The sequence below is a fragment of the Aplidium turbinatum genome, chromosome 8, assembly GCF_918807975.1.
Source record: "Aplidium turbinatum chromosome 8, kaAplTurb1.1, whole genome shotgun sequence".
Classification (NCBI taxonomy): Eukaryota; Metazoa; Chordata; class Ascidiacea; order Aplousobranchia; family Polyclinidae; genus Aplidium; species Aplidium turbinatum.
In genome coordinates, this window is record NC_137479.1 from 27,111,738 (window position 1) to 27,137,045 (window position 25,308).

At 36.1% G+C, this 25,308-nt stretch overlaps 2 protein-coding genes across 2 annotated transcripts; both read right to left on the reverse strand.

Annotated features, from left to right (window-relative positions):
* Positions 1-828: 828 nt before the first annotated feature.
* On the reverse strand, positions 829-6,903 carry LOC145776303 (uncharacterized). The gene is made up of 4 exons (XM_082587705.1): positions 6,765-6,903; positions 4,585-4,779; positions 2,022-2,283; positions 829-1,227 (listed from the first exon to the last, which is right to left on the reverse strand). The coding sequence occupies exons 1-4, from the start codon at positions 6,771-6,773 to the stop codon at positions 1,046-1,048; spliced, it is 648 nt and encodes a 215-aa protein (XP_082443831.1). The 5' UTR covers positions 6,774-6,903; the 3' UTR covers positions 829-1,045.
* Positions 6,904-10,381: 3,478 nt separating this feature from the next.
* LOC145776213 (uncharacterized) lies at positions 10,382-12,518 on the reverse strand. The gene is made up of 2 exons (XM_082587615.1): positions 12,302-12,518; positions 10,382-11,611 (listed from the first exon to the last, which is right to left on the reverse strand). The coding sequence occupies exons 1-2, from the start codon at positions 12,516-12,518 to the stop codon at positions 11,427-11,429; spliced, it is 402 nt and encodes a 133-aa protein (XP_082443741.1). The 3' UTR covers positions 10,382-11,426.
* Positions 12,519-25,308: the final 12,790 nt, after the last annotated feature.

Sequence of the window (25,308 nt, forward strand, 5' to 3'; positions counted from 1 at the left end):
TCGCTGATGAACAAAACAATACGGTACCTTAAATAATTCTTTTAATTTTAGCATTGTTAAGATGGTAATAATATTGCATTACCGGTAGTTGTTTATAAGTGCTGGGTTCCGTTTTAGCAAGCTTGCAAGGACCTCCTCCATGATGCTGTTCACTTTGTCGTGTTAAACGCGGATTTTCTTTTGGCATGTTTAAGTAAGAGTGTAAACAAGAAAGTTTATTACATACTAGCTGAAATTAAATAAGATTTAAAAAAGCTTTATTTAGATCAACTGATTCACTGACTTGTCAAATCATTGCTCAAAACGATTTATTATATTCATAAGAAGCACATTTCCAATGCTGTAATGATAAGCTGATTACTCAATCTAATGGATAGCCTAAGTAGGCCTATATAGAGACGCGTCAGGCTTATAACAAGCACTAGGCCTACAGTCTATCACTGAATTAAGTGCTTAATTTCAATTCGAGCTAAACAACAACTTTTCACTGTTCAGGTCTCCTATTATTATCAAATTCCGCTAACTTACTGTGATTAGGTAGGCCTACATCATCTAAAAAGTATGGAGAAAGTCATCGCGCGTTTGCGGCTGTTATGACGACTTCCGCTAACGGCGCTACATATTCGCGCTTTTCAAACAAAACGCGGGGAGCAACTTTTAAGAACTTAATCGTATTTCCGCAAGCGATCGTTGCACTTTACTTATTTTTTTTACTTGCAAAAGACGTTTTTCACTTATTGGCAGCTACCGGTACTTTATTCCACATCAAATTTTAAAATCGACCTGCCCTAGTCCTCAACACAAAAAAAAACATAGGCCTACAATTTTTCTCCATTTCAAAAAAATCGTCTCTCACGTTTTGCTCGCTTAACTAGATCTACATTTCATTTATCTAGTCTGGTAAGCTGCGTAGGGCAAGTGTGTTTTTCAAATCATGAAAAGGATACAAATTTGAAGGCTCGTCTCTACAAAACGAAGAGTAGGCCTAAATGCAAAACTAAGAAATAAAAACATTGTCATCAGGACCGTGTGAGCACCATCCGTCTCAGAAGCTCAGCGCGCAATAACCATCGGTCGAAACATCAATAACAGAAATATCGTTTGAATTGGGATCCAGGTCAAAAACCGCTGCTTTAAATGTGATCGGGTGCTGCAAGCACGATAAGCCAGACACACCTCCAAAGGTCGAACAAGTCTCCACTAAAATCGTCTGATATAAATTGTTTGCTGCAAATAAGAAAATTAAAATTAATGCCCAATGCAGACTACATGTTTTCAAAGAAACGATACAACGTCCCAACATGACCGTCAAGTTTCAATGTTGGCTAAGTTATGATGGATACGCTGTATTTTTTACGATAAAACTAATTGACTGAACTACAATGCCCACAAGTAGTAGCCTACTGATTTGTAATGAGAGTTTATAAGTTTGAAACTTTGTGGAAAAACTATTTTGTAAAGTTGCGTAAATTCAGGGTTCGTCGTCGTCGTCGTCTGAGCTTCTGGGGCCGAGGGTCTATCCTTTTACCACCCCAAATTCACGATGTTCCCGGACTGCACTGGCCATACTTTCAGGGTTAACATAACTTAACGGAGCTCATAAACCTCGTAGACTGTTGGATTGTGGAAACTAATCTTACCAAGATTGGCGAGTAGGCTTATACAAATATATATAATATAGGCTACAACTAACTTTATCGAGTAGTCTGCAAGTAAAAATACCCATTGGAAAGAAAGGTATTGTTCTTTACTTCAAGCAAGAAAAAGCACCATTTCTCTTAAAGCCAAAGAAAGAGATTAAATGAAAAAATGTCAGCCTGGTCACCTCAAAATAGAGATGTCCTGCCAGAAATTTTAAAACGTAGTCTTCGGTACATAGGCCTTACTGTAGGTGTAAGAAAGAGTAGCTTAACTTGAAAGATGACTCAGATTAAACAAACTGATCATTCCTCAAAGTTAAGTGCTCAATTGGCTTATTAGAGTTATACTGTATTGTATAGGCATTAGGCAAAGTGTCCCACCTCTGTCTATTACAAGTTCTCGTAAATTTCCTTCATTGTCCACCGCTTCCAAAATAGCTTGCCGAATTCGTGTTCCTCCACACGCATTGACTGAACGTTTGGAAACACTATGAGACTGCTGCTCTTCTTGTGGGGTCCATATATCTCTAGTTTGGCATAAGTATCCAGAAGCTAGTTCTGATGCTTGGTCAGGGTCAAGGTGACAAGCTCGCAAGCTCCGAAATCGTCTTGATCGGCACCGTCGTTGGGTCAGTTGGTAAGGCTACAAGATAATTGAGATGAGTAGTAATGATTAGAGTTGGTAGCTTATAGGCAATGAAGTCCAACAGTTATCAACCTTAACCGTTCTCTTTACAACCAATTGCCACGCAGATGTATTAGCCTATTGCAATTGATGCTTCGTAAATCACCTATAACAATCTACATGAATAAATGACCTCTTTTACTTGATTTTGCTTTGCATAACATCGAGCATTGTTATGTTGTACAATCAGTGGAGTAGGAGCATATGCTGCCGCCCCTGGCTTTCGTTGAAAATGCCTCCCTAAGTAGACGGCAGCAAATTTTGAAATAGTGTCATGTTCAAGCAATCTTTTCAATCAAAATAATTACAAATAATGTGCCGCGTCTCAGAAGTTCTACATTGCTTGAGAAAGAAGCCTCGCTGTCTCAGCGCTAAGGCCAAAAATAAAAGACAAAAAATGGACAACAAATGTATTAGGCAAATAAAAGGTCAATAGCCGCCTCAAAATTGAACTTTTCGAGCTTTCGCCGAAGCAAAATCAGCGATAATATGTTCAAAATCAAGTTTTTGAACGTAGTCTTTTTCTATAGAAAGAATCGATAGAGCTGATAGCCGATCATCATTCATGGTAGAACGTAAATATGACTTCATCATTTTGAGCTTTGAGAAACTCCTTTCACAGCTCGCAATTGAAACACCAATAGTAAGATAAAGTTTCAGGCACAAGCATAAATATGGTGTCGAATCAAGTAGGTGTGATTTAGCTAACCACTGTAATAGCCTGCATCAAACGCTGTTAAATTACGATCAAACCTGGTTTCACTGCTTCGCACCGCAGCCAGTGGCGTAGCCAGAAAAAAAATTTGGGGGGGGGGGGCCAAATATTTGATAAATTGAAGAGAACGACAAAGTTTTTGATTTAAGTCATCGCCACCTGATGTGTAGTGGCGTATCCTGGTGGGTTGAGCAAGGGAAGCAATAAAAGTGGTGGTGGGTTATAGCGTGCCAAAGGCACGCGTATTCTAGGGGGGTCCGGGGGCATGCTCCCCGAAAATTTTTTGCAAAATTGCACTCAAATAATGGATTATAGCGCTTTCTGGAAACACTTTCAGGGCAATATTTGCATATAATTTATTAGCAGATAAACAGCTATTAACTTATTAAAAGTAGCTGTTACACACGAATGGGCAAAAACTGCGGCTAAAATTAGAGAACACAAAAAACTCAGCTACACAAAAACCCAACAGAGTAAGCGATTCTGAAATTGCTTCCACAGATTAGTTAAAAGAAGCGTAAATCGAGTAAATTTTGCACGATTTAGGATTTGCAAAATTTATTGGTGTCTTTCTGTGTGTCTAAAACAAGTCCTGGGGGGTATTAATAGCCAGATATCTTGGAAAACGATATAAATTTATACAAATTATATTATATATTTTTTTCAACAAAAGGTTCAACTTCGGAATCCAAACTTTGAAAATTTGGGGGGGGGCCATGGCCCCTTTCGCCCCCCCTGGCTACGCCTATGACCGCAGCCTCTTAAATCTGTCAATTTCCACAGCTAACTCCAAAAAGTCCATCTCGTCGTCATAAGTGCTTTTAAAAGCGTTGGTGAATCCATTGTGACTTTCGCTTTGCAACAGCGCGTGAGGATTCAATAATCCAAACATATCATTCAAGTGGTGTATGCCGGTAAACCTAGTTTCAGCTTCAAGTTTAAATCTGTTCAAAGCTTGAAACATGCATCGTCTTACTTGCTAGCTGTCTCTTTGTAAATCATTTTCTTGTTTTACTTTTTATTTATTTTTGCATTACTTCATTTCTCGTGCGGTGTGCACTGTGCAACCTCATTTTGCCGCCCCCTTGCAGCCTGCGCCCCTGGCGCAGAGCCAGAACCGCCAGGTGGCTGCTACGCCACTGTGTACAATGTACAGCAATTAAGCCTAATCTGATAGTTTATGTTACGTAGAAGCGATCTTCTGTAAAACGAGCATTCAGTTTGTTTTGTGGTGCTAATTCGTCTTTATTGAATTACGACCAAAGGCTAACGAAATTGCACTTGTTGACTGCACTGAACGGAAATGTAAATATTTTATGAAAGCATTGTTTGCATACAAACAGAGTACGCTATGGTATAAAGGATCAGCATCTATTTCAGCTGACTTGAGAAGAAAAGCTCAATTTAGTCTTTTTATACCGTAAGTGCAGTAAAGTGTAGAACTACAGTAACCTTACCCATGCGGTAGACCTATATCAATCAGATTAACCCACATAGCCTAACAATGCAACTACTTTGCAGACTATAACGTCATTAAAACTTACTATTTGTCTTGGACCTGGTCTCGGCCTTCGATACTGTGGGACGGCGTAAAAATGCTGCGCTGGTGTGTAGTTGACGGTAGTTGGTGTGGTTCTGGGGAAATGTTGCTGTTGACGTTGGTTGCTATTGCCAGAGTATGCTGAGCAAAGTTGCACCAGGACAATCCATGTTGCAAACAGTGTGCAACCAGAAACATTCTGAAAAACAAATATTTTTAAGGATAAAAACGATAGTGTGTCCGTATTTAATGTATATATAGGCAGGGCCGTAGCGGAGATAATTTTGGGGCGGTACCAATGCGATCCTCCGGCTCCAAGTTTAGATCCTTCTAAGAAAGACACATTATTTTATATCCAAAAAAATACACTGTGATTTCGTCAAGTTTTTGGTCCACTTAGAAAGATAACGGGCCACTAAAATTATGCCATAGCCTGGGTCCAAAATTATTCCCTGTACCTCCTATCAACGTTACTGTATACAAAGGCTGTTATAGTATTTCAGGCTCAGTTTTTTTTTTATCCCAGGCACTAACAAAAGCCAACTAGCACATCTTGCAAAACGTTGACTCGGAAGCACGTCAGTCATTTCCACACAAGTCCCGGCAATAGCGTTGACAGGGGGACCATGGCCACCAGGAGATGCGGCCTGATTTGTCACATTTTGCAGATTTTGATAACAGCTACTGCTAGTGCTTGACTGACATTTTTTGAAATGTTTTTACTTTTTGCGGTTACCTAATGACATAAAACTTTTTTGTTGCCTTGGGGAAGCAGTAGCAAATGAGAAAAACTAAGTTGAAAAACGCAAAATCAGACTGTTATTGAAAATTAACAGTCTGACTAAAATCTTCGAAATCAAATTTTCTTTGTTTTTCAACATGTGAGGATGTTAAAACCTATTGTGTCATCTGGGGAAAAGAATAAAGAAAGCGTAAAAATCTAATTTTTAGAAAAATTTATTTAAACGTTTGCCCAAAGTTAGAAAAACCTTGAAATTTCTGCAAAATGTGACAAATCAGGCCGTATCTTTAGATGGCCATGGGGGGACCTAGGGGTCACTTTTGGCCCCAAGCCCAGGATGATTTTAGGGGCCCGGAATGTTTCCAAGGGGCCCAAAAACTTGAAATCACCTCGCATTGCTTAAATATTTATCTAATTTTTTTAAAAGTGTTTTGATTTTTTTATTAAAAGTTTCTTGAAATATCCTTTCAACGGCCCTGGGTGTCGGAGTGTTATCCTCCACTACACACCATGTGGGAGTTATTTATTAAATTTTATCTGATTAAGATATATTATACAATTTTGGTAAAGAGGTTACTTTCTTCAGCCACAGACATATACAACCAAGCAACCGTCTTTATTGTCTATACTACCTTTCTTCTATGTTCTGCCGTTTCATTTTGCATTTCGTTTTTCAATTCAGTGTTTAGATCAGTTATTCATTTTCATTGTAGATATGATAAGCAGTTATTTTTTGTTACTTGATAAGGGCTAACGTGTGTATGGCCGAAAACGTTTGTAGCTTATAGCTTATGTTCAATTTTAATCCATTATGTTAAATGCCGTGTGGTTGCTTGGTTGTATAAGATATATTATTTTTTTAATTTTATTATTATTTAGCTTCATTAGCTTTATACATGTAGGCCACTGCAAAGTGCAAACTTATTGCTAATATATTGCAAATCTAATATATTGCATGACTCATCACACAAGAATCGATCTCTTTTTGGTGGTCTAACATCATCCAATAGCACATATTTGGTGGAATTAAAATGAAAAATAGCCTACTGTATGTGATATGGATTAATAATGTGGATTAAAATCTATATTTAACCGGTTAAAGATACTTACAAAGCAGTTTAATTTTAATGGGAAGTTGTTTTTCACGGATAAGACGCTGTTCTCAATGTTCGCCAATTTTCAAAGTCTAACATAGATGTTCTGCAATTGCCTGCAGTCATAAAGCTTATTTTCACTTTTTTGTCATTTCCGTAACGTTTTTTGAAACACTCTTTGCAATGTGTTTACACTATAAAAGCATTGGAAAAGCTTATACAGAAGCCTATACTTCTTCTACGTCATTTAAAATCAGCAACTAAAAAAAGTCATGGAAGTTTATAATTTGTTGAATTTTTAAACGAAAGGCCTCTTCTGCTTCACAATTTTATTATTAGTTCACTTACCGTTCGCATTTTGTGGTTTGATGCTTCTGGCTTCGTTTTTGATGAAGTGTCAGCAATGACAAACAATCCGATTAGATTCGCAGAAGCTTTTTACCTCCGGCGATTGTAAATCGCTTAAGCAAGGCTTCCTAATTATTGCCTGGTTTATTAAGCAGAACAATTATTCTTGAGGTGGCTTTAAAAACGTTAAAATCTTGATGTATTTTTAAGCTACACAGCTCAATATCTTCAACTCAAACGTAAAATTCTTTTTTTTTGCGGATGACAATGTCACCTCAGCAGTCCTGTCGCTGCTAAGCTTACAGTACTCATAGGAAAAGGTTCAAGTTTAAAACGCAGTAGTGCAACATACAGTGCATGCGAAGTAATGCTTCTTTCTAAATCGTTCACTCGTAAGCTGAAAAGCGGATTTTTGAATCAAATTTTTATACAGTAGTAAAAATGAACAATGACATTTTTTCTGTAAAATTCATGAAATGAACTCATTCACATAAGCTTTCTGTTGGCATCATGTATTTCAATGTCTCAGAAGGGGCACAAGAGTTTTAAAAAAATAAATAATGCAAAAATTTAAAGTATGAAAAAACAAGTGATCTGTCAAATGCTGTGGGGAGATTGTCCCCAGAAAATTCTGAAAAATCGTAGGCTACTTTGTTTCGTACCATAAACAAGAAAAACAAAGTAACCTTAGCGGTTGTTGTCTATGGTTCGAAAATGAAAACTTTCTACCAAAACTTTGTTTCGTACCTGGCCCATTACACTTTTCTTTCGTTTGAAACGCACGCTTTGCATTTGACCAAATTTATTTTAAAAAAGCATGATTTTGCAGAAGTATATTTACAAAATTTCGTTCAAAATTGAAAAAGTTTCTAATCATCTTTTTCATCAACACAAAAAAATATTTTAACAATTTATTTTTTCACGAAGCTTTGCATCGAATTGATATAAAATTAAATTTTGAAATTCCGTTCGAGGTCTCTTCACTGTTTCCTTTTCTAGGCTATACAAAATTCATTTCACCTCATACCTTTATTAGGCTAGGCTAACACTGAAATATTTAATTCTTAACTGATCAACATTTAATTGAGCAATCTGTACTTCGGAATATTGCATTATTTTTCCAGATTTTGAGAGGCACAAACATTACCACTTTTACCCTTTGCATACACTACTGAAAACGACCTGTGGTTCGAGTCTCGTTAATGAAATATAATTGAGCGAGCGAAGCCAGCAAGAAAGTTTGCAAAAACGGAAACAATGTTGCATTATTTTTTCTTTAGAAGCGAACTGCTAACATTGGAATCAAACTACTAACATTAGGTTCGAACTGCTAACATTAGGATAGTTTTTGAAACATTGCACGTATTGTCAGCTCTATAACTGCTAACAATACAGTGGGTTCAAACTGCTAACATTAGGTCATTTGCAGAAACATTGCACTTCCTGTAGACTAAAAACTATTCTGGTAAGTTTTCTTTTTGCATTTTCCCTTCGCACCTGCAGAAACCTGGAGTTTTAATGAAGTGGCATGTGAATTTTTCTGCTTATATTTTACTGCAGAACTGTAGGCTATTTAGTGTAAATTCAGTTGATGTCATAACTTATTGAAAGCACCCATTCAGAGCTAGCCTACGGTAATACATTTAAAAAAAATAAGGTGTAACTTTTTGCACAACGTCAGCTTCTGAATCTTCAGTTCAATTCTAAAGCCGTTTTTGAAAGCAAAATAACCGGCAATTTCTATTTCAAGTACAGATTCTGCGTAACTCAACGGCGAGTGTTGTGAATTACTTTAAGCTTAAAGCTCAAGCAATTTTGCTTATTACCACAACACACACAAGATTTATTTTAAGTTAGTAATTTTCAATACAGTATGGAAAGTTACTGCCCGAAGCACCACTTTGGAAATTTTACACTTTTTCTTATCATTGTTTTCAAATTACTGTATGCTACTGTAGCTATACCGCATGTCAGAACCAGCTCAATGGCCAAGTGATTATTGCTTTCGGTTCTAGTGCTGGTAGGCCTGAGATTGATTCCAGGTGGGGTTAAATCGAAGAGTTTAAAACCGGTAGGCCTACCGTTAGTGTTTGTTCTTGCATAACGCAGTGAGGATGAGTCGGGCGGTAATGCGATGGCATCCTAAATATCGTACGAAAGTACGAAATGATCCCTGTCGCTAAAATATCTTAGCAATTGTAGAGCGACAATAAATAAACCATGACATTATTAGGCCTATTATTGCCGCATGTCAGTCAAAACAATTGTACTCTTTATGTTTATATTGCAACACGATACAGGTTGGCTACATTGGACCAACAGCTCGCCAACAGCGTATTGGTGAAATACCATCTCTATAAGTTAATTAAGAAAAAAGGTAGCCTAAATAATATGGCTAGTAGGCTACAAGTAATAACAAAGCGTATTACAATTTACTGGGGTAATGAGAACCCACCAGACCTCTCAAACTACACTTTTCTTCTTTAAGATTGCTTTGCTGCCCTTTAATCTCACAAAACTTTGCCTTAACTTTACCGTGGTGTTTACTTGAAGACAAAGACATGTAAAACCTGTTTTTCCGATTTACCAGTTTTTTGTCTGTTAAAGCACTTTGCTCTGAATATACGCAATCTTGACTGGTGAAATTAAATAATCAATCGATATAAACTATGCATCGTTAAAAAAGAATTATTCCTTCCGCTAGTGGTCGCAAGAAAGGCGCTCCGATCGTCATATCGATGACGCTGTCAGGTCAACAGCGAGCTTCCCATAAGCGAGAGACCATCAGCACAAGATCTACTACAAAGATATTAATCGTTTAGAGACGTAAAAGTGTGGTAATTTCGATACAAAAATACGAAATATCATAGTTGTTACGCTTTTTGTCTCAAATTAAACATAATTGCGCTGATGGATAGCGGTCTTGCTCTTTCGGGAACCGCACTATTGCTAGGGGGAAGACTATTTGATAACATTTTTCAAATTCAACTTTAGTCCTGTTTTTTGGTTATTCTAAGACCTCAGGTATAACTCTTTTTGACGTTTCCATTTAAAATGCTGTTTGTTTTCGATCCAGGCCCTTTATTTCTTTGGCTATATTATATTATACATATCCCTATATTACGGTCCTTAACATATATTCAACGCTTGTATCATAGCTAACCTATTATCATGGCCCTTGACTCTATATTACACATTTTACTAGAAAATACGCTGCTTTAGTTGGCAATAAAACAAAATGTTTGTGACTCAGAAATCCACTTTTAGTTTTTTATTTTCACATTTTTTACAGGCTATATAGCAATTAAAAATCTATTTGAACTACATTGGCAGTAATGCTGTGTATTGCACATAGATGGGCTTAAATATTTCATTGCAACACTTTAAATTTCCTTTTTGGAAGTAGATTAACTTTCCGTATGGTGTAAGTCTCTTGGGTCCTCCTTACTTCTATAAATCCTTATCTGATCTCTTCTCTTCACATCTTCTCACTCTTCTTTTTGATTAATTTGATAAATAACAAGGTGAAACTGCAGTATCTTTATCTTGTTAAACAGAAAAGACTGTTCCAACTCTGCAGCTTCATCTAACAAAGTTTACAAAGTCTAAGTCAACTACAGTGTGTTAAACAAATAACATGTTATAGCACTCTCTTCGTATCAATAGCTTGAACAACGAAATACAAAAAACACAAAAACACAATTAGTTGAAATTCAGCAGAGCAATTTGTATCATTTGTAAAAAAACAATAACTTTTCAAACAAGTAGATTAAGAATCTTTTGTAGGCTGCATTACTTAGCTTTATCCTTGTATTTGATATTTCAAATAAGATAATATTCTTTTTTGAAAAACACAAGGCCAATAAATAAAAATATAGTATTCTTGATGTATGCCAATTGTGGACATAACCTATCACAAGTTGCTTTTGGAAATTTAAACTTTTAAAAACTGCATGTTCAGCAAGAATAGGAAAGCAATTGCTCTCAATAACAGATATGAAGGTAAGTTAAATCGCTCTATCTAAATAATACACAACCAGTGGCGTAGCAGGGGTACAACGGGTGACATCTGGAAAGAGCATCATGGGACACACAATTTATTTTACATTCTATTTAACGATGCACAGGTGAAATAAAAACTTAAGTTAAATGTAAAACAAAAAACATGGTCATCAGAGATCGTAGAAGTGTCATTGTCCTTGGCGGTAGACACCCTTGCTACGTCACTGTAAACAGCACCTATTTTCATAAAATACATTAGCTCAAGTCTTATCAACTTGGTTGTCTGCAAAATAATCTTTCTTCCGATAAGGAAACGTTCGTTGCGTTGACGAATATCAAATCATCGATTTGTTGTCAGTTATATTTTTACACTGCACAGCTCTTTCAATCAATCATCAATCATTTTATTTTTTTGTCATTAACGCGTCCGGGACGAAAAGGATACTAACTACAAAAAGATACATTCTGAAACTAACCATAAATTTCAATGGTCAAGAACAACAACCGTGTCTTAACATAATAATACTGTACATAAGATAAATAAATTAGCATTTTATGCAAATTCTAACAACATTTTGTCTTCTTCTCACATTTCAATCCGCTAGCACCCACAATCGCTGTTTTGCATGCAAGAACACTAACCACTTAAGTGGTGTGAGCCTACACCCGACTTAAAGCACAGTAGCCATCAGTTACAACATCTTTAACAAAAATTTCATCAGAAGTCGGATCAAGAGACCACACAGCAGCCATAAAACGAATTTGATGCTTTTTGCAGTAAAATCCGTTGACAGATCCGTGGTCTTGACAACTTTCTACGTAATGAGTTTGATACAGATGATTTCCTGCAAGAAAATTGTAAAATATTTTTGAACTATAGGATCTTTTGTTTGAAATCTTGAGTCGTGTATTTCGAATAAACTTCTTCATCAAAAATAATTTGGCCTAGAATTGAAGTCAACATTTACTGTATAATCACGACCACTATATTACAGGCCTATAAGAAACACAGTGCCACCTGAAAACTGGAAGGGAATGTTTATAAATCACATTTAACGTGTAATTGGTAAAGACCAATGATTTTACCGTTTTACAGCCATTTTTACATTTCTGACAATCAAACTAACCACATCTACACTGAATAAATGTTGCTAGGTATTGAAATAACGTAAACTGGCTGGCATTGTTATAGCTTGTGTTATGCTCAAAGAGCATGAGAAACTGCAATTTATCAACAAAATGAAAATGAACGAAAGTGAAAGTTCATCAACATGACAAGGTATGCAATACATTCAATTCAACAATATTCATAAACAGATTTGCAGTGATTTGTTATCAGAACGAATTTCAGCAACATTAATTGATTTCCTCGTTGCCGAATAATAAATAGTCCCCCCTCCTCCCCCCCACCGGCAATCTATCGAAGCCATCCAGCTACCAACAGTCGACGTTTTCAGTTTGTTTACTAGTTACAGAAGTTGTAACAAGAAGAGCTGTGTTTTAAAATATCAGTTATGTGATCAGACATTACTTACTCGGATCGTGCAACAGCTCTCTTTTCCTATAAGGATATTCTGCTTCATGAGCGTGGAGTATAACTTTCTTTACTCTTGTTCCGCTGCACAAATTCACCGCTCTTCCACTATTTTGTCTTGCACCTCGCTTTGTTAAGGTTCGTTGGTTTCTCTCTGGTAGTTCTTCCTCCCATTTGTCAGTGTGGCCACATAAAAATTTATGTGAGACAATGGTCATTGATGGCCCCTTTGACAAAGCAACTCGACACGTCTTCAGATTTCGATAGCCAATTGTATTGCATAACCGTAATGTCAAAGGCTTATTCTGAAATTAAAATCGGAGTTACAAATTTCAGCAACAAAAATGGTTAAGCATTTGTAAAGAAAAATAGTTTTGTAAAATTACAAAAAGTGTTTTGAATTATTCACGCTAGTGACCAATGTAATCGCAGCTTTCAAAAAGTAGTGGATCTGGAAAACAATTTTTAGGCCTACCGTAATGATAACAAAGTAGAATGCTTAAAAAAAGAACAAACAATATAGAAGCTGAGGTCAAAATGTGCATGGGGTGCTTGTTACGTCAAAATAACTTGACAAATATTTACCTTGTTTTGGTTTTTACCTAGTTTTTTTTTTTACCTGTAAATGTTTTTGGTTCAAAACACACACCACGTATTTGATCAAATTCATCAAACCAAAGTTAGGTTTCTGAGGAAAAACAGATTTTGTCAACTTTTCAAAATTTTGTGTTTCACAAAAGGTATAGGTATAGTGTGCTTTTCTCTTTTTAATTGTATGCCGTTGGAATGCTAAAATAACAAATTTGTGCACCTTTTTTATCCAAAGGCCTATGTGTATTTCTTGGAAGCAGACAAGCAAAACATTCTTTGGGAAAAACAAGCAACATTACTTTGTAAATGAAAGGCAACGCACAATTAAATTTTGTCCAAATGTCCCATGACATTTCCATTCTAGATTTGCGGTTTTGGTGTAGCAATGATTGTAGAAAACAAATGCAAAACTGTGGAAATTTTGCCTGAGGCAAAACCTATAGACCTATCAATTACAAAATTAATTTAACATTGGTAAAAAAATATGGTTGCGCATAAAAGAAACTCATCTTTAATGGTTTGACCGATCCTAAAACATCCTTCCTGCTTCTTTAATGTGGTCGTACAGCCTACGTAAATCTCTGATATAATTAAATGTTACTTGAAGCAATACTTAGAGGGATATTCCAACCAATAAAATTTCTCTTTAAAAATTTTGTCACAAAAAAAGATACAAGCGTACATGGCTATTTAATCGCAGTTTGAAATTACCACTCCTTCCAGTATACGTTCAAAAACACTTGTTTTAAATCTTTGGTATTACTGTAATAATACGGTCCTTTCCCGTTGGTTACTCGACACTGTACCTTTGGAATGTTGCTACAAAAATGTCAAATGGGTATCTTGCCAATAGAACCTCAGCAAGATCACAACCCTAAGAAGGCTCGAAAGGTATTTCGCTCTAGAGTAGCGTTCTGTTTATAACCATGAGAGAAAAGAAAAAGGGCTATATTCGAAAGGGCGCCACTCCTCTATCGACGACATGCCTTGAATTGTCTTGCCAAAGACACAGCCACATGCTCTTTATCGGTTTCGAACCGTCGCTTTATCTAACGTAGAACCAAGGCTCGCACCACTCGACTATGCAGTCCATACCCTATAGAACCTTAAACAACTTATGAACTCACTAATTGCATCGGTACTTCTGATCCATCAGGTTGTGTAGTAGGTTGGGTCCTGCCTGGGTAGTATCCTTGATTGCGCGAAGGAGGTTGTTGTGTTGTTGTTGTTGAAGATGTTGCAGGAGGATTGTAAGCAACCCATCCGGCTCCTGCTCCCTCCGAGATCCAAAGAAAGTTGCACAGTGATAGAATGAGAAGAATCGTGGATGTCTGGAAGGTGAAATTTAGCTAAACTTTACAAACTTTTTACCCTTGATTTGGATTTATATTTTAAACAGACCATAATCTTTTGAAATATTGAACAAGTCTATTGAGACAATATCAAAAAAGCGACATTGAAATGAGACAACTTAAAGTTATTTTAACCTTTGATCAATTCCTCACTCACGAATCACAAACTTTGAAAATATGCCAAGAATCAGGTGAACTCAATCTTTCTTCCGCTATACGATGCTACAGAGTTGCAAGTGGGTGCTTTATTGGGTCCTGCACTCAGTTCAAAGCCGCCATTTATCCAAAACCTTATTTTTGTAATGAATAAAATTGGTAAAGCAAATCTGGTCTATCAGCCTTATGAATATTTGAAAAGTTTACGGAATTCAAGCCTAGTTTTGTTGAAGCGCAAACTTGAACCAGAATTACAATAAAAGCCACTGCAATAGTTGGATGATTTTGAATTTCTATCATCGAACTGGCAAAGCCTTTGATAGATTATTCCTTGTCGTGTGGCATACTTGTAGAATGTAGAGGCTCTGAACCACTGATGCAGGGTGGGGTACTGAGACTGACAATGCAAATTTACCGATATGTGTTGAAGTGTTGTTGCCGGGGAATTATTCCATCTACTTGGTGCAGCTGAATGAAGAGCAGTTCTGAAATGCGTTGCTCAAGCTCACACCCTAAGAGCTGAACCAGGGCAGCTTCATTTTGAGTCGGGCGCTTAACCACTGAGTTAACTGGGCGGCCGAGAAAACAATGTTTGAAATTCGGCGTGGCAGAGTAATACTAATTAATTACAGTTGGCGCTTCTTTGAAAACTAATGTTTCAAGATTTTTTTCTGGGGCCTTTTAACTATTTTTAATTCATTTGGGTCAACCAAACACTCGTTAACTCAGAATCGTGTGGGCACGAAGTAAGATTAAAGGTCACGAAATGATGCAACAGTAGATATTTCTCATTCATGGTTGGTGACTATGACGTTTTAATTTCTCCAAGCGTGTCATGATTTATTACAAGATCAGTCTGCAACTAACGCTACACTTAGTCTAAGCTGCGTTTATTTGTGAACATGAAGCATAGGCTACTCAGAAAATATTTATTTGCATTTGTTTGAATTTATTCTACACAAGACAATTCGGCAATTGCAATCAACTCTGCTTGATCACAAGGATCAAAATCTCAAATACTCAAAATAGAAGTTATGTTAAATAAAAGTTAAAATTTAGTTTATTTTCTGCTTTTGCTAAGTTAGGCTTCTTTGGTATTTCTCTTGCTTTATTGCTTTTGTAGCCTATCACAAAACTTACTGTGTTCATGTTTTTTTGTTCCACAATATTTGATACTTTTCCTACAGCTTACGCATTTGAAAGTGATTTAAACACTTTCTTATTCAACAATATAAGCTGGCTAACTTTAAAAAGGTCACTAGCCCAGGGCAATTTTGTTCAAAAACGTAACATTTTTTTATGTTTGTTGCGGTTTCGTCAAAGTCAAGTCAAGTCAATTTATTTTGTTTTAACAGCGCCATATATTAACAAACAAGCAGAGTAAATGTAATTGTTAAAACAATGCATTGTACAACTGTTGGTTAGAATTAGATTATGGCGCAATCAGGATGGTAGCGAAAGACCATAAGCAGTCATCTAGTCAGCCACCACCCCATCACAGTAAATCTAGTGTGCAGAGGCAGGCACACTACTTCAATAAATAAAAAGGGTTCGCCACTGAGATTGAGAAACAACTGCTGTTGGTTTGAATCTCCATTCTCACTTTCTCAGACTGAGTAAGCCGAGGATGAAGACTCAAACCAGCGACCAAGAATTAACCAACGACCAATATGTGATTGTGTGTTAGAATAGGCTGCAGCACTTGCGAAAGTTTTCCTGAAATAACGGGGGAAAACGTGAATACCACCGCCGAATTGCAACAATTATTATGTAAAACATACAAAAACAGGACAATTTGATACTACTGTAGAGAACAAAGATTAAAAAGTACGATACGATGATATACTGTAAAAAAAGGTAAGTTATCCTTTGTATTGAGCACTTAAGGTACGCATGTAGCCATGTATATTCATGTAACAGTTGGTTTTTGATATTTTTTTTAAAGCGATGGAGCGGTAAATCTTTTATGTGACAAAAATGCGACTAGCTCCTTTTTCCTACGGGTGAGGTTTTTCATAAAGGATTGTAAACAAAAGACCAAAATGGCCATCTTTATTTTAAATTCTTCTTTGAGATTGGTGATACTTTATTCTTTTGATAAAGCAATGACAGTAAAACAGATGAACGCATTGGCGGATCCAGGAGGGAGGGGGGCATATGGTGCGATCTTCTCCCTCTTAAAAACAAAGCACGAAAAAGTAACTCTAGTGTATTTGCAAGGTCGGATTGGTTTGTAGACCTACACATCAGTGTGTTATGTTGAAATAGTCCTTGTAAAGCTACTTTCTGGATCCGTTTTAATTCAAGGCCGTGATCTTGTAAAACGTACAGGTCAGTTAACGAAGTCTGAAGTTATGTAAACTTACTTAAATTGAAATATACTAGACGAAGCCTACTTGGTTTAGCAAATATTACCCTCACCCAGGGGCGGATGATTATTCCAGAGACTTTCTGACTATTCCAGAGACATCCCGGGCAAGGCCTAAAAGTACCTCCAGTCTATGCTAGCGGGTTTGGTAATGGTGTTGTGACTTTTACTTCTTAAATTTCCGGATTGGTTTACTTTACCAATCCGTTTTTGACCTGTAATTACAACTTATGAACTACCAAAGAGAAGGGGCTATTGACTACGGTTTTTAGACTCAAAAATAGTTGGAAACGAAACAAGAGTAGGCTTCGTTTTGAAGCAAATTTTCTTTGTCTTGCTTTGATACCAGAAGTTAATTAATTTTATTTTGCTTTGCGATCGAATAAAAAGATATCATACATTGATCCTTAAAACGTAAAGAGTGGCATAAATTTAAGCATACGGTCTAAATTTGTGCTCCTTAAAAGACCTAATATTTATTAGCCTTTACAAGTTTTCAAAACGAAATATTGCCTTCAAATGTTTCATTCATTACGTAGGACATTGCTTTGACCGTTTGTTTTCTTCGCACCGTAGAAATGACATGTCTGAGCGTGTACCAACACCACAACATTCTCGTACCTACACTTCTTAGTAAAAGCCACTCACGTTTAAGTAATGCTTCATGTAAGATTCTTACAAAATTACATTATTTTCTTGCAATATTTTTGCTTTTTCATATCTTTTTTGTGGATAAACGAATTGAACAAATTAGCAGAAGTTGTACTGTATTTGAATTTTTTAAAGGATTAACTTTTTAGCATTTTAAACAATTCCGTTTGCAAAACTTTGCGTTTACAAAGCTTTTGTGGTGAAAAGTGTAGAACATTGGATTTGTAACTTGCGGCAGGCACATCTGTGCGTTAAGTAGCCTACGTCGTGCTTATGATTACAGTGCAATGTCTGTGTAAGGAACTAATTTACTCGAACTGAATTAGGAAAATCTACTTTTATTATGTTGGAGCTTGAAAACAAATCGTTTTCAAACGTAGCTTTTGGCTTCTATAATTGTGAGAGGAGTAAGAAAAGTATAGGTCAGGGGTGCCCAAAGTTTTTTAGCTACGGGCCGCATTTTGCTATTCGCGAGTCTTAGCGGGCCGCATTACATTTTTGTCCTTAAAACTCGACCTCAGCTTCAAGACTGTATGTTGTAAAGAAGGCAGTCACAAAACGTTTTCAGTTATACAATCAACCACGCTTGATTGGCCCATGTTTAATCCGGCCATTTTTCGCTGGTCCCATATCTAAATTATTTTTTGTGCAATTTTTCTCACTCAATCGGACTTTGCTCGAACGGACCACCCTCCCACTAAACATAGCCATTGTAGTTTACGTTTTTTCCACATGTGTTTGGCAAAACTACATTTTCTTTGAAAAAATATTCACTTTCTCATCGTGTTAAAAATTTTCTACACTCACTTGCTAATTTTCGTATCTTGAATGCTGCCATTTCTGGTGACTCGCGGTAAAAGTTTTTCTTTGCTTGATTTTGTTTAATAGCGGTAAGCAGTTGCGAAACAGTGTTCAATGACTGGCTCCATCAAATGTTGAAAATGAGAAGTGCAACAGAGTTGATCTCAAGCTTTTGTGTGAGCCATATTCAATTGTAGACATATACAACCAAGCAACCACACGGCATTTAACATAATCGATTAAAATTGAACAAAACTATAAGCTACAAACGTTTTCGGCCATACACACGTTAGCCCTTATCAAGTAACAAACTTTTAACTTTCAACTTATCAAGTTATTTTTCTTTCAACCATCAGTTAACGAAAATGGCCGAAATAAGTTGAAAGAAAAAATATGTCTGTGGTTGAAGAAAGTGACCTCTTTACCAAAATTGTATATTCAATTATATTTTCAAAATTTGCCGCTGGCCAATAAAAACTGGACCGCGTGCCGCAGTTGGCTCGCGGGCCGTAGTTCAGACACCCCTGGTATAGGTGGATTCTTGCTAGTGATTGCTGCTGCTTGCCTTATGATGCATTGCAGCAGCGTTGCGAACAGTACTAAGAAATGAATATCTCTCGCCTAGTTTTCTTCCACCAAACTGATTATGGTAAAACGTTTTCAATCTTGAAATATATAGACTTCAAGGGGTCAGTAGTGGCAAACCACAGTAACAGCAGTGTCATATTTTTGTAATATGTCATGTTCATATAGAGATAATAGAGTGTTGTAACATTTCAATTAATTTGAGTCATTCTTATCCAGAGTGGCAACTGATTTGTAGACAGCAACAAACCAAACTAATAGATTCAAGGTAATCAAGTAGTAAGTAGCCTACTCATCCGAGCCTGTCTAAGGCGACCTTGGCACTGCAGGCTTTGAAAGCGCTACGAACAAGTCATATAAGAACACACACAGTATTACAATTTGAACGAATGAACTATCATCTTTGCCAACGTAGTAGATTAAAAGGTTCAGCTATCTGGACAGCGAAATCCGTCATTTTTACATTGATTTAATGTCTACAGACGTGACCGTTAAAGCGCTAAAAATGACCTTTTAAACGTAAAAATTTAGCGATTTTGCTGTCTGGGTTGATACAAAAAGTTCGGACTTCATTATCTTGCTAAGAACAAATAAAGAAATAAATTTGTGCGGTTGTTTATTCTATTCTCAGTTTGCTGCAGTTACGTTTGTTGCATTTGCCTTGACATGTGCTGAAAAAAACGATTCTGCTTCAAGAAAACACAATGCAGTTTTAGTGTTGTATCTTTTAAACTTACAAACATGAAGAAAATATTTTTGATATTTTCAGAAACCAAATTTTTACAATCCACGTTTTATTGTAAGTTTTGCTGCAGCTTGATTGAAATATTTTAAAGTAACTTGTAATTAAAGCGGAATTACATCATCTGCTCAAATGTATTATTGTTGCTTTGTTGTGAATGAGTTTAAACGCGACAAAGCAGCCATAAAATAAACAATACATTCTTGGTGGTAAGGTTGTCTTAGAAATCAGCATACAGAAGAATAATTGCACAAAATGGCTCTATACACGATAATTAGGCCTAAGTTTGACATTTCAATTATACGCTACGGTATAGTTTGAAACAGTAAATTTAATCCAGTTCAACTTGAAACAGGATATACGCCACCACCATGCAATTAGGAATTAAATGTTTGACCAATGAATGCAGTAGTATTACGCAACTTGATACCATTGTGTGTATGTTTTCTCTTTCAACATTCAGTTGCAGCAATGTGCAGAACACTCCCTTCTGCAGAAAACTTTGCAATTTTGTTGCTGTTTTCACAAATGTTCCCTGTTTCAAACAAGCCGGTTTGATGGTTGAATAATTTTCTTTAGCCAATAGGAACATGAATTCCACATGTCGTAGCCACAGAAACTTGAGCGAATTCCATGTTTCCAATCGGAGTAAAGATTTGAATTAGGTATTCCACGCTTTGCGGGGCACATTCAAACGCCCCATATCCTGCTTGTGCGCATGGATAAGTGAAAAATTGCTGATAATGTCCATTCACTAAAAGAATAATACACTTTTGTAAAAGAAATCTTTCAATCTTTTAGACCAGTTATTTTCAACCGGTGTTCAGCGAAAGATCGTCAGGTGTTTCGCAAAAAAAAATTACTAATTTGACTCGTGTTCCATCGAACACCGGTCGAAAACCAAACTCGTTTGTTTTTCTGCAATTCCTGCGTAATATCAACTTTGTGCTCTACTAAATAGGCCAAGATATCGCACTGAAAAAAACTGAAGTGAATCACTTAAATTGTTGTTGTGTTGTTTATTTTATTGCATTATTATAAAGTTTCGTTTGGCGTTACGCAAAATTATTTTCATGAATAAAATGTTCCGTGACTCAAAAACGGTTAAAACACTGCTTTAAACAAAACTAACACTTCATTTTCATTTGGTTGAAATTTGAGAAATAATTTCAAAGTACAGCTCATCTAAGCAAAAATTATTTAAGCCATGTTTTCGTTTATGTTAGATACAACTAGTTCCGTTATTTCCTTTACCTGGGTCTTGTATAATTTCAACAACTTCACTTGTCGCAACTTTAAGTCCATAAAAGAAATAGACAGGTACAGCCACCGATCCTGTGCAAGGATTTCCAGGGAGCGCGCGACTTTGGCGACTTTTCATGGTGAAGTTAGTTGCGATGTCTCTTCTTCCTCGGAAGTAACGAGCATACTGGAGCGGAGACCTCCACCAAAGTTGAGGATGATTTAAGGCTATCTCACAAAACCGGAGATTCAAATCGTATAACTTTCCACCTGGTCTACAGTCCGCTATACTTGGATGCTCAACCTGCAATCGAATTGAGCTCATCAAAAGGTTAACCTACTGAAACAAGTTCATTACACTGCGTAACAAAACTTAAAAAACTGTTTAATTAGCTAAAAAATTAAGTGTAAAATGGTTTATGCGCTGGTTCCAAAAGGGAGACCACTTGTTTCCTTTAAATCCTTTATGAACGATCATTTAAAAAATAATCTACGAATTTTAAATACTGAATGATTTGGGCCATGGTCACTTAAAGATACGGCCTGGTTGGTTACATTCTGCAGACTTCTCCAGATTTTGCCAATTTTTTACCAATATTTTTCCAAGTAACTGTCTGAATAAAACTTTCTAAAAAGAACATTTTAATGACATAAAAGGGTAAAATCAAATTGAAAAGATAAAAGTAATAAAACGCATTCCACTTTATTTACTAAAAATGACTCAACACCTCACTTTCCAGTGAGAAATCTGTTTTTCACATAAATTCAACGTCATCTAACGTTAAATCGACGTAATAATTGATTTGCTGCCAACTGTCTTTTGAGCACAATGTTTCACGGCAACAACCCAGACAGCAAATCAGTCGTTTGTTACATGGATTCAACGTATACAGAAGTTGAATCAATGCAAAAAGCGACTGATATACTGTTTGGGAATGAGGACGAACTTACCGATCGATCTCTTCTGCATTTCCTAAAAGTTTTGTACTCGTCTCTTGACACCCGATGGCCGCGTCTCCGGCCGTTGTTGCCACATTTAGGCTTTTTTCCTTTTGGTTTTGCGTTAATCGTTTGAATTTCAAGCAGTGCAACAAACGCAACAACAAAACAGAAAACCTGGAAAAAAAATGCAAATTCAATTGAGAAAAATGGCATATTGCAATAAGGACAGCTAATTTTATATTGTGTCAAACGCCCATATTTTATCTACATTTTCGTTTCCTTTATTGAGAGCCAATGAGTTGGACGCAAGATTGCTTGGTCGAAATAGAATTCTTAACAAAGAAATTAATCTGGAAACGTACAAAACAAAGAGAATAAATTTTGTTTTGTAACAATATGTTTCGAAATTTGACCATGTTTCAATTGCAAGCATTAACACATCTAGAAAAAAGGAATGTAGGGAGGCACCGGAGTTCCAAAAATTCAAAATTCTAAGACGAACAAACAATCTAAAATTTGATGATTTAAAACGCAAACAGTTTGGTAGAGGGATTGGAAGGCTTTCCCCCAGGAAAAAATTGAAAAACTGTAGGCTATCTTGTTTTCATAGCTGTTTGCCTATTTTCTGAATCAACATAGGCTACTGTCCTTTTAACCGCACGCTTTGAATTAGACCAAATTTATCAAATAAAAAATCAGATTTCTGGAGAAGTTAGATTTACAAGGTTTGGTTTAAATTAGAAATTAAGTTTCAAACAACTTTTTTTACGGTCACAGAAGGATTTCAATTTTAAATCATATATTTTTTGACTAAGTTTTGTATAGTTATGTGTAGTGTTAAAGAATCTTCCAGAAACTTTCTAAAATTCATCCGAAATATTCCACTTTTTTTTTATAGTTGCCTGCATTGTGAAAGGCACATTTCCTCTTTTACGTGAATTACAATAACATTGGAGCGATATACAGCAATTCAATCGTTATTTAGTCGAGTGAGATGTGTTTTAGTTTGGAAAATTGTATTATTTTATCAAGCACTTTTGAGAGCACAAAATGTCAATTTTTTATATGGATTTCTAAAAACGTGAGCGCTCTGTGCCGCTAATTAGGTCTGTGAGATGTGAGAGCTAAGCGAACTTGAAATTTTGGCAAAAATACAAACCTCTGCATTTTTGCAAAATTTCATCTTGGGCATCTCTGAAACATTTTCTCAAAGACTGATGTTACGTCTGTCGTCACTGCAGTCTGACGTGCTTTTGTAAGTTACTCTCCGATTTTAAAAGTATGGTTTGCAATTCTGAGTAGCAATAAATAGATCCATGGCTGCCATCTCCAGGTGGCCATGATAGATATTTTTCTAACCAATTCTTGATAATAGTTTATTTCGAAGTAGGTATAATGATAAGTAGGCATAGCAATGTTTTACTGCAGATGAAAAGGTATGAAAATTTTAGGCTGATGATGATCTAAGTCTTAAATTCTTTATTTTTCAGAAATAATATACTGATGGTAATGACTTACATTGCAAGGTATAAACAATAGGATATCCCTTACCTTCATTCTTTTCTTTGAAGTTGATTGAAAAAGCAATGATTTTCAATACATTGACAGTTAATAGGCTAAGCAATAATGGTCTGATAAAAAATAAATCTTAATCAATAATATATATACATGCATATTTTACTAATCTATTGGTAGGAGCTATAAAATCATTTTTATTTTCTCAATATTTTAACTTGTATCTACTGTATGCATGAGTAAAGGCAAGTTAGTTTCTCCAGGCCATTTTCTCAAAATTGGACAATTTGTTGCATTTGGTAACACGTTTGGTCGAAGTAAAAACTCTCCAAGTGTCTGGCAAACTTTGGAATTTATCCTACTCTACTTACATCGTATTCTATATTTCACCGCAGACTATCGTAGTACTAATAACTACTACTGAATGTAACATAGTATCATAGTGATCACTGCAAATGATTACAAATCTTGTTGTGCATGGTATCCAAATAAAACATCTATAAATAATGGAGCAAAATAGAGCAGTGAAACAAAAATACACATTCTACAGATTTCGATGTCCAACAACAGCAGCTAACGAACTCGACTCAACGATTTTATGACAAGCACAGCATTTTTTTTTTCAAAATGGTTAGCCTTTTTGGACTGCAGTACTGTAATACCACATAACAAGTAGTTAACTTCTCAAATGTAGATACAAGCAAGTATTTCTTCACAGCCTCCAACTGATAAAATGTTTGCAAACTTCAGACAAATAACCATGTGTCTCACACAGAAGTATCAAAAGACTACTTATCTGTGAAGCAATTACTAGGTAGGAACAAGCATAATTATTATCGTTTTTTGGAAATCTCGAGCTAAATGCGTTGCTTAAAACAAATCCCTGGTGATTAGACAAAGCATTGGCCGCAAGTTCTAGTTCTTTTATCCTTATAGCCTACAGTAGTTGAAATTTCAGTTGCCAAAGCACACTGTACAAAAGATTGCCTATTTGTGGCCACAAATTTCATTAGTAGAAATACCTTTTCTATGCCACCTGAGGTAACTTAGATTTAATTGCATTTGGTATTTCTTGCCATACCCAATAGCTTTGACAGGGGGGTCAAGAGGGGACTTCTAAACCCGGATTCCGATGGTTTTATGGTCCGTAACCATTCTAAGGGAGCCCTGAAACTTGAAGAAACCACTTCGTATTCGTTGGCTAGGTGCGTTTCATAAAAAGAGGCTGAATTTAGGGCCCGAGAGTCTCGTTGGTACCGGGCCCAAATTATTCTCTCAACGGCCCTAGCTATAACTATATCACGCCAAAGAAAACACAAATAAATTGTCTTTCCATAGCGCCGGTATTAAAATGAAAGCTTAGTGGCAATGTTTAACGAAACATAAACTGAGTAATGAGTATATGAAACAATAGAATAAATGTTATGTTTTCTATTGCTTTACGTATATTGGCTGACTCAGGTTGTGTCATCATTTTCACAAACTTAAAAACTATGATTTTTATATGGACATTTTCAGAAGCAGCCGTTAATTTTTAAGATTTTGTAGGAAAAAAACCAATGTGCTATATTTTACGTTCTTGAAAGTTTTCTCTTGCTGTCTATCTCTTGTTCAAACAAAGTCACTGAACACGCTCGCAGCCTATTTTGGCGGCGAGTTTTCAAAGTTTTAATTAAAAAACAAGACAAAAATGTAGACCAAGGTTTAAAAACTTGTAATCTCCACGACGGAAAGCTTTGCCAAAATTTGTTGCATTTACCACAAAAAAGAAGACACTCGTAACATGGTTATGTAACAACGGAGACATCAGCCCTGCGAAATAATTAACAGAGCTGTCAGAGTTGTATCAGTTTTTCTTTTTTTCTGTTTAAAACTGCTCATTACTGAAGTTAGCTGATGAAAAGTGTGTAAATATAGCGTCAAACACAGCGCAACGCTTTTTTGCTGCATTTAGAGTGTGTCAAAATCGTTTTTTATTTAGCTCATGGGAAAACCTAATGATTCAACTGTGAAATAATAATAATTCTATTAAATTTCAAAGCATTTTCATTAAATTTGCTGGC